At 40.0% G+C, this 15,320-nt stretch overlaps 1 protein-coding gene across 11 annotated transcripts in view; it reads right to left on the minus strand.

Moving 5' to 3' along the window:
* Positions 1-3,374: 3,374 nt before the first annotated feature.
* Positions 3,375-15,320, minus strand: part of LOC149125604 (uncharacterized) — a 157,653-nt gene continuing 145,707 nt past the window's right edge. For 4 of the 11 annotated variants that reach the window (XR_016210844.1, XR_016210840.1, XM_089300277.1 and 1 more), the window contains 2 exons: positions 6,030-6,356; positions 3,375-4,924 (listed from right to left, as the gene is read on the minus strand). Coding sequence is in view for 1 of the 11 variants with exons in the window: in XM_089300274.1 (XP_089156400.1) it covers positions 12,011-12,041 (31 nt within the window). In the remaining 10 variants the exon portion in view is untranslated. Of the gene's footprint in view, positions 4,925-6,029; positions 6,357-10,108; positions 10,285-11,811; positions 12,042-15,320 lie in introns of those variants that run through there. The other 7 variants (XR_016210827.1, XM_089300274.1, XR_016210835.1 and 4 more) reach the window with 5 other exon arrangements.

A 15,320-nucleotide genomic window follows, 5' to 3' on the forward strand; every position in this document is an offset into this window, starting at 1 on the left:
AAGAAATTATGGGAAGTGTACTCTGTAGAATACTATACAGCAGTCAAAAACAATGAAATCCAGTCATTTGCAACAAAATGGAGGAATCTGGAAAACATTATGCTGAGTGAATTAAGCCAGTCTCAGAGGGACAAATATCATATGTTCTCCCTGATCAGCGACAACTAACTGAGCACCAAAGGGGAAACCTGTTGAAGTGAAAGGGATACTATGAGAAACAGTGACTTGATCAGCCCTTGTCCTGACTGTTGATGTACAATGTAATACTTTATCCCTTTTAGTATTTTTTTGTTTTGTTCTAGTACTATTGGTTGAACTCTGTAATTAATGCACAATTATTCTTAGGTGTTTAAATTTTAACTGAAAAGTGATTCCTGTTAAATATAAGAGTGGGAATAAGAGAGGGAGGAGATGTACAATTTGGGACATGCTCAATCGGACTTGCCCCAAATGGTGGAGTTAGAATCGTGCCAGAGGATTCCAATACGATCCCATCAAGGTGGCATGTACCAATGCCATCTCACTAGTCCAAGTGATCAATTTCAGTTCACAATTGATCACACTGATAGGTCTAAGAGTCAAAGGGATCACACAAACAAGACTAGTGTCTGCTAATACTAGCTGATAGAATTAAGAAGGGAGAGAACTATCCAACAGGATAGTTGGAAGCAGGATGCACAGCAGACTCATAGAATGTCAGATGTCCTAAACAGCACTTTGGCCTCAGAATCAGCCCTTAAGGCATTTACAAGTGGCTGAAGAGCCCATGAAAATATTTTATACATGGAAAGCCAAGACACTCTGCCACAAAAAAAGAAGAAGAAGAAGAAGAAGAAGAAGAAGAAGAAGAAGAAGAAGAAGAAGAAGAAGAAGAAGAAGAAGACCTAAATGAAAGATCTCTCTGAGTGAGATCCCAGTGGAAAGAACGGGGCCATCAAAGAAGGAGGTACCTTTCTCTGAAGGGAGGAGAGAACTTCCACTTTGACTACGACCTTGTCTACATATGATCAGAGTTGGTGAACTCAAAAGGCTTCCATAGCCTTGGCAACTCATGACTAGAGCCTAGGGAGATTACTGATGCCATAAACAAGAGTGTCAAATTGTTAAGTCAACAACAGGAGTCACTGTGTACTTACTGCTCATGTGGGATCCGTCCTTAATGTGTTGTCCAGTGTGAAGTAATGCTGTAACTAGTACTGAAACAGTATTTTACACTTTGTGTTTCTGTGTGGGTGCAAACTGATGAAATCTTTACTTAATATATACTAAATCTATCTTCTGTATATAAAGATAATTAAAAATGAATCTTGATGTGAATGGAATGGGAGAGGGAGTGGGAGATGGGAGGGGTGAGAGTGGTAGGGAAGTTATTGGGGGGGAAGCCATTGTAATCCATAAACTGTACTTTGGAAATTTATATTCACTAAATAAAAGTCAAAATAAATAAATAAATAAATATTTTTTAAAAAGACTTTTTTCCATTTTTTAAAAAATTTTTTTCCTTTTTATTTTTTTAAAAACTTTTATTTAATGAATATAAATTTCCAAAGTACAGCTTATGGATTACAATGGCTTTCCCCCCATAACGTCCCTCCCACCCGCAATCCTCCCCTTTCCCACTCCCTCTCCCCTTCCATTCACATCAAGATTCATTTTCGTTTCTCTTTATATACAGAAGATCAGTTTAGCATACATTAAGTAAAGATTTCAACAGTTTGCTCCCACACAGAAACATAAAGTGAAAAATACCGTTTGAGTACTAGTTATAGCTTAAAATCTCAATGTACAGCACACTAAGGACAAAGATCCTACATGAGGAGTAAGTGCACAGTGACTCCCGTTGTTGACTTAACAAATTGACACTCTTGTTTATGGCATCAGTAATCAACCTAGGCTCTTGTCATGAGCTGCCAAGGCTATGGAAGCCCCCTGAGTTCACCGACTCTGATCATATTTAGACAAGGCCATGGTCAAAGTGGAAGTTCTCTCCTCCCTTCAGAGAAAGGTACCTCCTTCTTTGATGACCCGTTCTTTCCACTGGGATCTCACTTGCGGAGATCTTTATTTTAGGTTTTTTTTTTTTTTTTTTCCCCAGAGTGTCTTGGCTTTCCATGCCTGAAATATTCTCATGGGCTTTTCAGCCGCATCCGCATGCCTTAAGGGCTGATTCTGAGGCCAGAGTGCTGTTTAGGACATCTGCCATTCTATGGGTCTGCTGTGTACCTCACTTCCCATGTTGGATCATTCTCTCCCTTTGACAGGCAGAGTTAGACAGTGAGAGAGAGAGTGACAGAGAGAAAGGTCTTCCTTCCACTGGTTCACCCCCCAAATGGCTGCTATGGCTGGCACGCTGCGCCAGTCTGAAGCCAGGAGCCAGGTGCCTCCTCCTGGTCTCCCATGTGGGTGCAGGAGCCCAAGCACTTGGGCCATCCTCCAATGCCTTCCTGGGCCACAGCAGAGAGCTGGACTGGAAGAGGAGCAACCGAGTCAGAATCTGGCGCCCCACCGGGACTAGACCCCTGGGTGCCGGCGCTTTAGGTGGAGGATTAGCCATGTGAGCCATGGCGCCAGCCTAAAAAAGATTAATTTGTTTACTTGAAAGGCAGAGTTACAGAGAGGCAGAGACAGAGAAAGAGAGAGATTTTCTATCAGCTGGTTTAGTGTCCAGAATGGCCACAATGGTCAGAGCTGTGCTGATCCAAAGACAGGAGCCAGGAGCTTCTTCCAAGTCTCCCATGTAGATGCAGCGGCCCAAGGACTTGGGTCATCTTCCATTGCTTTCCCAGACCATATCAGAGAGCTAAATCAGAAGTGGAGCAGCCCGTATAGGATGCCAGCACTGCAGGCGGTGGCTTTACTGGCTGTGTCACAGCGCCAGCCCCGAAGTGGTAGTTAAAGACTTGGAAATAAGACTCAGAGAGATGAAATGACTTGCCCACATAACCTTGTTCACAGAAAGCCCAGTCAAAACTAGAATCAAGGGGCCGGCTCCATGGTGCATAGGTTAATCCTCTGCCTGCGGCGCCAGCATTCCATATGGGTGCCGGTTCTAGTCCCAGCAGCTCCTCTTCCAATCCAGCTCTCTGCTATGGCCTGGGAAAGCAGTAGAAGATGGCCCAAGTGCTGGGGCCCCTGCACCTGCATATGAGACTGGGAAGAAGCACCTGGGTCCTCGCTTCAGATCAGCACAGCTCCAGCCATTGTGGCCATCTGGTGAGTGAACCAATGGAAGGAAGACCTTTCTTTCTGTCTCTCCCTCTCACTGTAACTCTACCTCTCAAATAAATAAATAAATAAAAAATAAAAATCTTTTAAAAAAACTAGAATCAAGATTCCTGATTCCCTAAACAAGATGCTTTCACTGTTTAATTCTATTTGTAGTAGTAAATGCCATTCACTTGTTTATTTATTCTTTTAAACAAGTATTTACTGAGAGTGCCCCAATTTCAAGCACTGGCATACAGAATGCAGCAGGAACAAATGAGACAATAATCCCTTCCCTTATGTTGTATGTTTGAGTGGGAAAAGAGAACATAAACAGGAGAAATATGAAAAGTACACATAAGTTGCATGGTGATAAGGGCTATATAGAAATGTTAAGCAAGAAGGGAGGCAAGGCATAAAGTAGGAGAAGACTAAGATTCAAAACACTGGTCAAGGGGCTGGTGCTGTTGCGTAACAGGTGAGGCCCCAGTGAATGGAAGATTTACTTACTCACTTACTTACTTATTTGAAAAGCAGAGTTACACAGAGAGGGAGAGACAGAGAAAGAGAGATTTTGCATCAGCTAGTTCACTCCCCCAAATGGCCACAATGGCTAGAGTTGGGCCAGGTCAAAGCCAGGAGTCAGGGGCTTTATCCAGGTCTTCCATGTGAGTGCAGGGTCCCAAGAACTTGGGCCATATCCTGCTACTTTCCCAGGCACATTAGCAGAGAGCTGGATTTGAAGTGGGGCATCCAGTACTGGAAGTTGTACCCATTTAGGATGCCGGCACAGCGAGTGGCGGCTCAATCTGCTGCAGTACAGAACAGCCCCAATAAATTAAAAAAAAAAAAAAAAGTTACCCAGGAAGGGGAGCAAGTGCAAAAGTCCAAATAGGAAAGTGTGTCAGTCATACAATGGAAAAGCAAGGACGATGTGACTGCAGCTGTGGGAGCAAAGAGGGAAGTCTAGGAGATTAGGCCATATTGTACGGGTCTGTTTGGTTCTTTTCTAAATAAGGTAGGAAGCCACTGGAGGGTTTCCAGGAGAGTGAGAGGATCTCAATTACATTAGAATTGAATCACACAGGCTGCTACTTTAAGTGTAGTCTGGGAGTGCAGGTGTGGAAGCAGGAAGACCAGTGAGGAGTTTCTAAGAACAAACCAGATGCAATGTAAGGGAGGCCAGGGTGACAAAGGAGAAAGGGTTGAGTCAACAAGGCTTCTTGATGGTTTGGACATGGCTTTGAGATAAAGAAGAGAGGACTCAGGGACATGTCCAGATGTTGTAATGGAGCCACTAAACAATGGAGTTTTCACTTAGTGAAGCAGGGAAAGCTGCAAAATATCAGGTTGGTATGGAGACGAGGAATTGAGTTCTGACATGCTGAGATTGAGCAGTTGGATATTCAAGCCTGGAGTTCAGTGGGGGGGTAGGACTACATATACCTATTTATTTGAGAGGTCAGTAGCACACACATGACTATAAAGTCCAGGCCTGGCTGAAGTCACCAGAGCAGTGACTATGGAACACCACGATGATTAGGAAAATGAGAAGGAGCAGGCAGGAGAATGCAAGACTATTTCAAATACTGCTGATGGCTCAACTTAGATGAAGACTGGGAACTGGCATCTAGTGATGTGAATGTCATTGGTCATCTTGTCAAGAGCTGTATCGGTGGAATGGTGAGATGCTCCACTGGAGTTCGTGCAGGACCAAGTACTGTGAGGAAAGAAGAGGGAGAGAGCAAATATTCAGTTATGTATTTGTCATGAGAGTTCTATGTGGTTGTTAAATATAAGCAATATAAAAAAAACAATATAAAAATATAAACAATTATACAACTTTTTATTAAATGCTTCTTACATTATAGGCCCCATTCTATGCCCTTGATACAGTCATGAGTACCATGGTGATGTTTTGGCAAAACACGGGCCACATATAGGATGTGGTCCTACAAGATAATGGAGCGGAAAGATTCCTATCACCTAGTGATATCGCAGCTGTTAGAAAGTCAGGGTGCAATGCTGATTGTGGTGAGGCTGATCTAAACAAACCTACAAGTTATGTGGAAGTGTATCACATACGATTATGTATAGTCCACAATATTTGATAATGATAATGAATATCACTGGTTTAATAATTTACCATACTGTACTTTTTACTACTATTTTAGAATATACTCCATCTATTTACCAAAAAAGGGTTAACTGCAAAACAGTGCCAGGCAGGCCCTACAGGAGGGATCCAGAAGAAGGCATTGTTATCACAGGTGATAGCAGCTCCATGATCGTCTTGCCCCTGAAGATCTTCCAATGGGACAAGATGTGGAGATAGAGCAGTAATGTTGATGATCCTGGTCCTGCGTAGGCCTAGGCTAATGTGTGTGTTTGTCTCAGTTTGCACCAAAATTTTTAAAAATAAAAAAGTTTTTAAAAATATAAACAAAGCTTAAAGAATAAGGATATAAAGAAAAAAATAAAATTTTTGTACAGCTGACAACACATTCACATTTTAAGGTATTATTATGCATCTAAAAGCTAAAAAATTAAAAGTTTATAAGATATAAAAATATCATAAACCAAAGATGACTTATTATAGAAGAGAAATTACTTTCTAAATTCAGTGCCCACCCACATGCGAGATCCAGGTGGAATCCCCAGCGCCTGGTTTGGGCACCCATCCCTGGCTGTTGCTGGGACTCGGAAAGTGAGCTGGAGGATGAGCTCTCTCTCCATTTCTCCCCCCCCTCCCCCCATCTTTCTTTCAGTCTCTGTCCTCTATCTTTTAAATAAGCAAACAAATACTTTTAAAAATGCATACATACTAGGGGACGGCGCTGTGGCTCAACAGGCTAATCCTCCGCCTTGCGGCACCGGCACACCGGGTTCTAGTCCCGGTCAGGGCGCCGGATCCTGTCCTGGTTGCCCCTCTTCCAGGCCAGCTCTCTGCTATGGCCCGGGAGTGCAGTGGAGGATGGCCCAAGTCCTTGGGCCCTGCATCCCATGGGAGACCAGGAGAAGCACCTGGCTCCTGGCTTCGGATCAGCGCGATGAGCCAGCTGCAGCGCGCCGGCCGCAGCGGCCATTGGAGGGTGAACCAACGGCAAAGGAAGACCTTTCTCTCTGTCTCTCTCTCTCACTGTCCATTCTGCCTGTCAAAAAAAAAAAATGCATACATATTACAAAAAGCAGTTACATAACAGTGATTATTTCCTTGGGTTAAATACTAAATTGTAAGAAAGAATACTGAAAGGCTAACAAGGATGTGCCCTCCTTGTTGGTGAAGGTGATTGTAATCTCTGCTGTTCCTCATTTCAGGTGTCAGCCAACTCACAGCAGTTCACTACCATAATGTCTTCAACATAAAACTGTCTGCTGAATCAATTTTAGAAATTCTATAACAATTTTATTAGAAAAAAATTCAGTTTCATGAATTTTAATAAAATAGGAGATCCTAACTCTGTCTACAATACCAGTAAGCCAAATACAAGGAAGGAGAGTAGATTGTTTTCTCATCTGGACTTTTATTTACACAAAAAGTCACCCTACTTATTATTCAGCAGAAGAGAGTTTGGTTTAAACTTGGAGTGAAAAAATCTCATAACAGTCCACAAACCCATTCCCATTCTACAGTTCCATTTAATTTTCACTGATGTTTTGATTTGCCCTCAGACTCAGCTATTGAATTCCCCAGTAGCTTAAGTTGGGCACAATAGGATAAGACAAGATAATATCAAGCAGAATTGTGATGAAACTCCATGTGGTCTTCAGGGTAAACACACTGGGATCATAATTATCTGATGATTCTGTAAGTTTGTCCCAATACTGAAGAAAGAAAAGTGTTACCAAATTATTTATCTACTGACTTTATATTCAAAAATATGTGCTATAATAAAAAACTTACTGCACTTCATTCAATATGATAATCACATATTAAAACAAGAAAATCAGAAAAGCAAATGTAATGGTTTTACAATTTTACAAATCAGGTAATGTAAAGTTATTTGAGAGTTCCAAAGAATTTACAAACATGAGCTTGTTTTATCAAATGAAATAAGAAATACTATGGCTATATAATATAATCTACTGACTACGCACTTACAGTTTTAAGATAATAAAGACAATAAAAATTAGCATTTTTGTAGTGCTTCTCATTCTTTTCAAGAAGATATACATGGGGGCTGGCGCTGTGGTGCAGCAGGTTAACACCCTGGCCTGAAGTGCCGGCATCACATATGGGCGCCAGTTCAAGATCCGGCTGCTCCACTGGGAAGGCAACAGAAGATGGCCCAAGTCCTTGGGACCCTGCACCCATGTGGGAGACCTGGAAGAAGCTCCTGGTTCCTGGCTTCGGATTGGTGCAGCTCCAGCCATTGTGGCCATCTGGGGAGTGAACCTGTGGAGAGAAGACCTCTCTCCCTCTCTCTCTCTGCCTCTCCTCTCTCTGCATAACTCTTTCAAATAAATAAATAAATCTTTAAAAAAAAAAGAAGATATACATGTACAAGTAAAAACATTTAAATACTACAATAATATAAGTTGGAAAGGACCTCTGACTTTAAGGCCCTCAATTCTTTTCCTCAAAGGCACCCAGAATGTATAATGTTTTATATTTGCCCCTATATCTATACATTTTTGTGAATTTTATATCACCATATCCATTCAAATATATAACTGTATATTTGGAGTAAAAATGATTCTCATATGATAGTTCATTCTCGTATTTTATGAATTTTGATTTGTTAATTGTACCACATTCTGAAAAGTAAATAGCATGAATTTATTCTCTAAATGTATTCAAGTAATTAGCAAATATTTAAGTTATGATTTGCCCTGAGAAATTCACTTATACAAATTATAAGCCAAATTTAAGACATTATTAGAAATCAAAACTTTAAGGTCAGTAATCACTGTGACAAAATCCTTAATGTTTACTGTTCAGTGTTCTACTAACTGTCACTAGTGGGAAATCAAAATTAGTGCTGATTAGCTTGATGTGGGGGCTCTGATAGAAACTGCTTTCCTGAAACTGCATCTCCATATGGAGAAGTATGAAACAAGACTCCTACCTTACACCTTACACAAAAATCCACTCAAAATGGATCAAAGACCTAAGTCTACAACCTGATTCCACCAAGTTACTAGGGAACATTGAGGAAACCCTACAAGACATTGGCATGGGCAAAGGCTTCTTGGAAAAGACCCCCAGAAGCACAGGCAATCAAAGCCAAAATTGACAAATGAGATTACATCAAGATGAGAAGCTTCTACACTGCAAAAGAAGCACTCAGCAAAGTGAAGAGGCAACTGATATAATGAGAGAAAATATTTGCAAACTACGCAATTGATAAAAGATTATCCAGAATCTATAAAGAGCTCAAGAAAATCAACAAGAACAAAACACACAATCCAGTTAAGAAATGTGCAAAGGACTTGAACAGGCAGTTTTCAAAAGAGGAAATTCAAATGGCCAACAGACACACACACACAAATGCTCAGGATCTCTAGCCATCAGGGAAATGCAAATCAAATCCACAGTGAGTTTTCTCCTCACCCCAGTTAGAAAGGCTTTCATATGGAAATCAACAAACAACAAATGCTGGTGAGGAGGCAGAAAAAGGTACCCTAACCCACTGTTGATGAGAATGTAAGCTGGTGCAGCCACTGTGGAAGACAGTATGGAGATATCTCAGAAATCTGAATATAGACCTACTATATAACCCAGCCATCCCATTCCTGAGAATTTACCCAAGGGAAATAAAATTAGCATATGAAAGAGTGATCTGTACCCCTATGTTAATTGCAGCTCAATTCACAATAGCTAAGATATAGAATCAACCCCGATGTCCATCAACTGAAGACTGGAGAAAAGAAATTATGGTGTATATATACTATGGAATACTACATAGTTGTAAAAAAAATGAAATCCTGTCATTTGCAACAAAATGGATACAAGTAGAAACAACTATTCTTATTGAAATAAGCTAGTCTCAAAAAGACATATCCATATGTCATTTGGATGATTCAGAATCTCTAGTCTTGGAAAAATAGTGGGGTTTTTATCTTTCCTTTTTTTATATAAAAATGTGGCAATTTTGAAGTTTTGGAGTATGATAAAATTCAGTCTGTTACAGTTTGGCAAGGAATCCAGGAAAGCAGGGATTTGCCCTTTGTTGTTATCCATTGTATAATTTAATATGAGAAAGGGTAAAATACAACTGTTAACGATTGGTTAAAATGACAAGTTAGATTTAAAGACTGCTGAGGTACTTCAGGAAAATGTGTGCAGAGCCCTCTGACACAAGACTTCCTCCTCCTCTCATGTCCCCACCACCCCTTCCTAAAACAAGATGTGCATAGAGCCAGCTTGTTTCTAAGATGTCTGTGTTTTAAAAAATAAGGCTGCCACACTCAAAAGCTTTTACTATTTAACTACAAAATGAAAACTGGACCATCACTGCACAAGAACTACATACATGGTGGATGTAATTAGAAAAGAAGTTTCCAAAATATTCATTAGGTTGTTTGGGGCCAGTCAGACAAAGCAATAGAGCTGAATTTTCCCATCCTCCCCTGAGTGTTTGTGGTCATGGAAGGCATAAGAAAGCTTTCTCAAAAACCAATAATTCATTCTCCATAGCTACATTTAAGGATTCACTCCCTGCCCAGAATGTGCCAGAATAGAGAAGTTCAAATTGATATCAGAAATAATACTACTAATGTCATCATTTTTTCTGGAGAAAAATATTTCTGGGACTCTGTAAAGAGCAACTGAAAAATGGGATGAAATGGAATCTATCAGAGAGGATATAGGATGAAAAAGATATGGATTTGAACAAATATACAACTAGAATAAAAAATTACTTTTAGTAAATGAAAGAGGAAAAAAGATTTACAGTCATACCTGAATTATACTTGAATATCTATTACTTAAAGGTTATGTAAATCAAATGTTGCATTTAAATTTTCTAAATAAATAAATGTTTTTCTTTGAACCCGAGAAGTAGATGACAGTTGAAGAAAAGCTTGTCATCACTGTTTCCTTTCTTTCCCAGAGTAGAGCTCATTGCTTTTCACTGCCTAAGGAGAAACAAAAAAGACTTGTGAGGGATTTTTCCCCACATCTCCTCCCTAAACCCAGTTGAAGCTTTAATCCTTACCCTTTCAGTGACTAAAGCGTATCTATTCATTTCAAAGTGTTGCACTGACAGTGATGTGAATAGGACCAAAATTAAAAAACAGATGAGTTATGTTGAGAAACTACTGTTTAAGTACTGCAAGAACCCTGAACCAACAGCCAGGGTATGCTGAGGCTCTTTGCTACTATTTACAGGAAATGGTATTGAACAGGATACTGAATCAGAAGGGAATAGGATAAAAGGTTGTAGCTTTTGGGATGAAGGAAGTAAACTAAGAACCATTCAAGGGAAATAAGAAATTAAGACATTCAAATATATATGATTCACACACAAATAAAAGAATTCCCTAAAATCTAATTAATTAAAGAATGCTATACACGTCATTATATCAATACAATACTCACCTCGTATTCCTGTAAAAGAGAGCAAAGAAGCTATACACTATGCCAAGTACCGCAAAGATAGTAGTTCCCAGGATAAGGCCACTTTAAAGGAAAAAAAAAATCTTAAAATAATTACATCAGCATATGTACTCTGGAAAATTTCTACCCTCGTAATAAGGTCAGATGGACATTTCCTGCTTCACATTTCTAGTACACGCTGTCTTTTACACAATACTAGTGTAAAACAATAGTTTGGCATGAGTTCAACGCATACTAAGAAATGCCCTAGCCCTTGGAGGATAGGATGAGTCAGCCTCAAATGGCAAAGTTCTTGATGACAGCAAGAAAGGTGGGGACAGTGTCTGGGGAGTGGTGGCCCTGAGAGTAAGAGTCAAGTGGCGGACACAGCCCCTGACTTCACTTTTTGAAGTGTTTTGTGGTTGTTTTTTTTTTTTTTTTTTTTTTTTTGACCTTTGAAGTGCTCTTGTTAGAGGTTGTATTTACACAGACAGCATTTATGCATGTGTCTGAATAATTTGGCCTTTGTTTGCTTGTTTGTCTGCAAAGTAAAATTGCAATACCAAAAGGGAATGATTTGGCAGTTCCACTTAAACTGCCGATCAGTTTTTTCTCCCTTCATACCATTTGTTGAACTCTTTTGCTTAGTTTAGGATTAACTTTATGATCATTAAGTAAATGGAAAATAGATATTTCTAAAAAGTTAAGAGTGGGAATGGGAGAGGGAGGAGGAAGAAGGGCGAGAGCATGGGCAGGAGGGAGGGCAGGGTGGGAAGTATCACTGTGATCCTAAATCTATATATATGAAATACATGAAACTTGTATAACTTAAATAAAATGTTAAAAATGCAATAAAAAATAAAACAACAAAAAGATTACCAGATTCAGACCCAAGAAAGGTTATCATAGCATTGAAGGTAAACCATAAACAAAAAAACTGACCCTGTTAACCAGGATTAGGCTTTGCTTCCACTATCCAGCCTCCTTATCCTGCCCTGAAGAGTCATACAAGCAAGAATGACTGCATTTCCCCTCACCAAATTTTGCATCCCGTTGGGAAAACTTACCCCATCCATGGACCTCACAGCCATGGACCTCACAGCTAATTCAAATGCTGTAAGACAGACCCATCCAGTACTGGAATTCTCATCTTCTGTGATGCCAGAATGGGGTCCTCAGCATATGATAGCATCAAAATAACATGGCCTATGTGAGAGTATTTGGGGCAGGCATTTTCAATGACATTTCTCATCTTTAGTCCGCCACTCAGTTAAGAGAAGTACACAGAGAGAACATTCTGAAACGAAGCAGAGGGTATAGAGGGGTTGTTAACAATGGACAAACCCCGGGCAGAGTTAGGGTGGCTGGAATCTGGGATGAGTCACACAGCACAAAGAATGGCCACCAGGGGGAAAAGAAGTACTACAGGTGAGGAAACTAGTCTTCGAACCAGCACAGGGGAATTTCAGGGAAGAAAGAGTAGCACATCCCCCTTGCCCAGCCTTCTTTTACTATTCACAAACAGATAATCACCAAGTGCTCTCATATTTATTTCAAGGGTGAAAAAAAACCTCCTGTTTTTTGTCCTGCCAAATGATAACATTTTGTTTACTATTATATATATATATAATTTATATATAAAATATATATAAATAATACAAGGTCTCCATTTTTCTTTTATTTGACAGGTAGAGTTATAGACAGTGAGAGAGAGAGAGAGAGAGAGAGAGAGAGAGAGAGAGAGAAAGGTCTTCCTTCTGTTGGTTCACCCCCCAAATGGCCGCTCTGGCCAGTGCGCTGCGCCGATCCGAAGCCAGGAGCCAGGTGCTTCTTCCTGGTCTCCCATGCGGGTGCAGGAGCCCAAGTACTTGGGCCATCTTCCACTGCCCTCCCAGGCCACAGCAGAGAGCTATACTAGAAGAAGAGCAACTGGGACTAGAACCCGGCGCCCATATGGGATGCCAGCGCCGCAGGCAGAGGATTAACCTAGTGAGCCACGGCGCCAGCCCTAAGGTCTCCATTTTAAAATTTCAAAAATCATTATTAAAAATATAAATAAAAGCTAAAAACCACTTCCATATCTATTGTCCAGAAATAAGTACTGTTTCAGTATTTTGTCAAAGGATTTCTAGATATTGCAATACACACACATACATATTCTGTGTATACACACAGACAAGGTACTATAAAGTTGGGCATGTTACACAAGGAGTTGGTAACCTTGTGTTTCCACAAGCATCTGTTTAAAATAATGTTTTAAATTTACTTTATATAAAAGGCAGAAAGAGAGAAAAACAGACACAGATTTCCTACTCACTGGCTTATTCACCAGATGTCCACAGTAGCCAGGACTAAGCCAGGCCAAAGTCCAGAGCCACAACTTGATTCAGGTCTCCCACATGGGCAGCAGAGCTTCAAGAATCTGAGCTATCACCTGCTATCTCTTGTGCATTAACAAGAAGCTGGAACTGGGGGGTGGCACTGTGGCATAGCTGCCTGCAGTGTTGGAATCCCAAAAGGGTGCGGGTTCAAGCCCCAGCTGCTCCACTTCTGATCCAGCTCTCTCCTATAACCTGGGAAAGCAGTGGAAGATGATCCAAGTCTTTAGGCCCTGTGCCCATGTGGGAGACCTGGAAGAAACTCCAGGATCCTGGCTTCAGATCAGCCCAGCTTCTGCCACTGTAGCCTTTTGGGGAGTGAGTCATCGGAAAGAAGATCTCTGTTTCTCTCTGTCTCTGCCTCTCTGTAACTCTGTCTTTCAAATAAATGAATAAATCTTTAGAAAAAAAAGAGAGAGAAGCTGGAATTAGAAGCAAAGCCAGGACTCAAACCCAGTTACTCTAGTATGGGATGTGGCCATCCCTAGAGGCATCTGAACTGCTGCATCAAACACTCGGCCCTACACAACCATTTTTAATGATTGAATAATATTTCTCTGAGAGGGATATTTCATAATTTATAAAATCTTCAATTGAGTGAATTTTTAACATTTTAACTGTTATATCAACAACTTAAATGAATACTTTGTAAACATATTCAGGCTATTATATTATTTTCTTTACTAATCTGGTGATAAAAATATAATTTATGCTTTTCTTTTTATCACTGGTGAGATTTTAACATTTTTTAAAGATTTTTTTATTTATTTACTTGAAAAGAACAGTTACACAGAGGGAGAGAGAGAGATTTTCCATCCACTGGTTCACTCCCCAGATAGCTGCAACAGCCAGATCTGGCCTGATCCAAAGCCAGGAGGGTTTTTTTCGTGTCTCCCATGTCGGTACAGGGACCCAAGTACCTGAGCCATCTTCTGCTGCTGGATTGAAAGTGCAGCAGCTGGTACTTGAACCAGCGCCCATATGGGATGCCACAGTTGCAGGCATTGGGTTTACCTGCTACACCACAGTTCTAGCCCCAAGATTTTAACATTCTGTAGGCCATTTATATTCTTTGATTCTTTCATGAATTAATGTATCCATTTTCTATTTGAAAATTTTTTTTTCTTATTAATTGATAAGAGCCCTTAGTACATTCAGGAGACCAACTCTTCCATCTTTAATGTCTCTCACATTTCACAGGTTTTTTTCAGTTTACCATTTGCTCTTCAAACTTAATTTTATGATTGTTTTACCAAAACAAATCCTTTCCATTTTTACATACTCCAAGTTATCAGTAATTTCTTTTTGACTTAGATCTCCTGATTCAACCTCCTAGCATTCCCACTACCGTTAGCCTGAGTAGACCTTTGATCATCTTTCACAGTCTGACTTATTCTCCCTGCTTGTCTCTGGTCTCTGTCCCTTGGATCCTACATTCCTTTCAGTTGTCAGAATTTTCTGTTTAAAATGAAAATGTGATCGGGCCATTCTTCTGCCTAACATTGTTCAGTGATGTATATCACAAGTTATTATCTGTATAATATCTCTATATTCTGAATAATATATTATATTATAATATTATAATTATAATATACAATAATGTTATATACTATAATAATATAATATCTGTATAATATCTGCATATTCATACAGATCTGGTTCTTCATACAAAATTAAAAAAACTAAACATGGCAAATATTCGTGGAGCATTATTTATTTGTGAAGGTTTTTTTTAAGAAAGAAGGCTCATTATGTTTTATTCTAAGAAAAAAAACGTATTTTAGAGCAGGATGCAAACTTCAGATGAATTTTCTGATTTTTATTTATTTGAAAAGCAGAGACACAGACAGAGATCTCATACCCACTACATGGCCACAAGAGCTGGGGCTACGGCAAGCCAAATTCAGGACACAGGAACTCAGTTCAAGTTTCCCAAGTGGGTGGCCAGGACCCAACTACTTGAGCCATCACCTGTTGCTTCCCAAGGTGCCCGCTGGCAGGAAGCTGGATTGGAAGTGAAGCCAGGACTTGGATCCGGGCACTCTCATCACGAGATGCAGAGGTCCTATGCAGTGTCTTAATCACCAGGCCAAACACCCTTCATCCAGGTGAATTTTTTAAATAGACTTCAAATTAACAGCTGCATTTAGGTGGAATTGTTCAAAAGGCAATGTATAAAGGGGATAAATTCGAAGCAT

The sequence above is a fragment of the Oryctolagus cuniculus genome, chromosome 7, assembly GCF_051225735.1.
Source record: "Oryctolagus cuniculus isolate XC-2025 breed Fujian yellow rabbit chromosome 7, ASM5122573v1, whole genome shotgun sequence".
In the NCBI taxonomy this organism is placed as follows: domain Eukaryota; kingdom Metazoa; phylum Chordata; class Mammalia; order Lagomorpha; family Leporidae; genus Oryctolagus; species Oryctolagus cuniculus.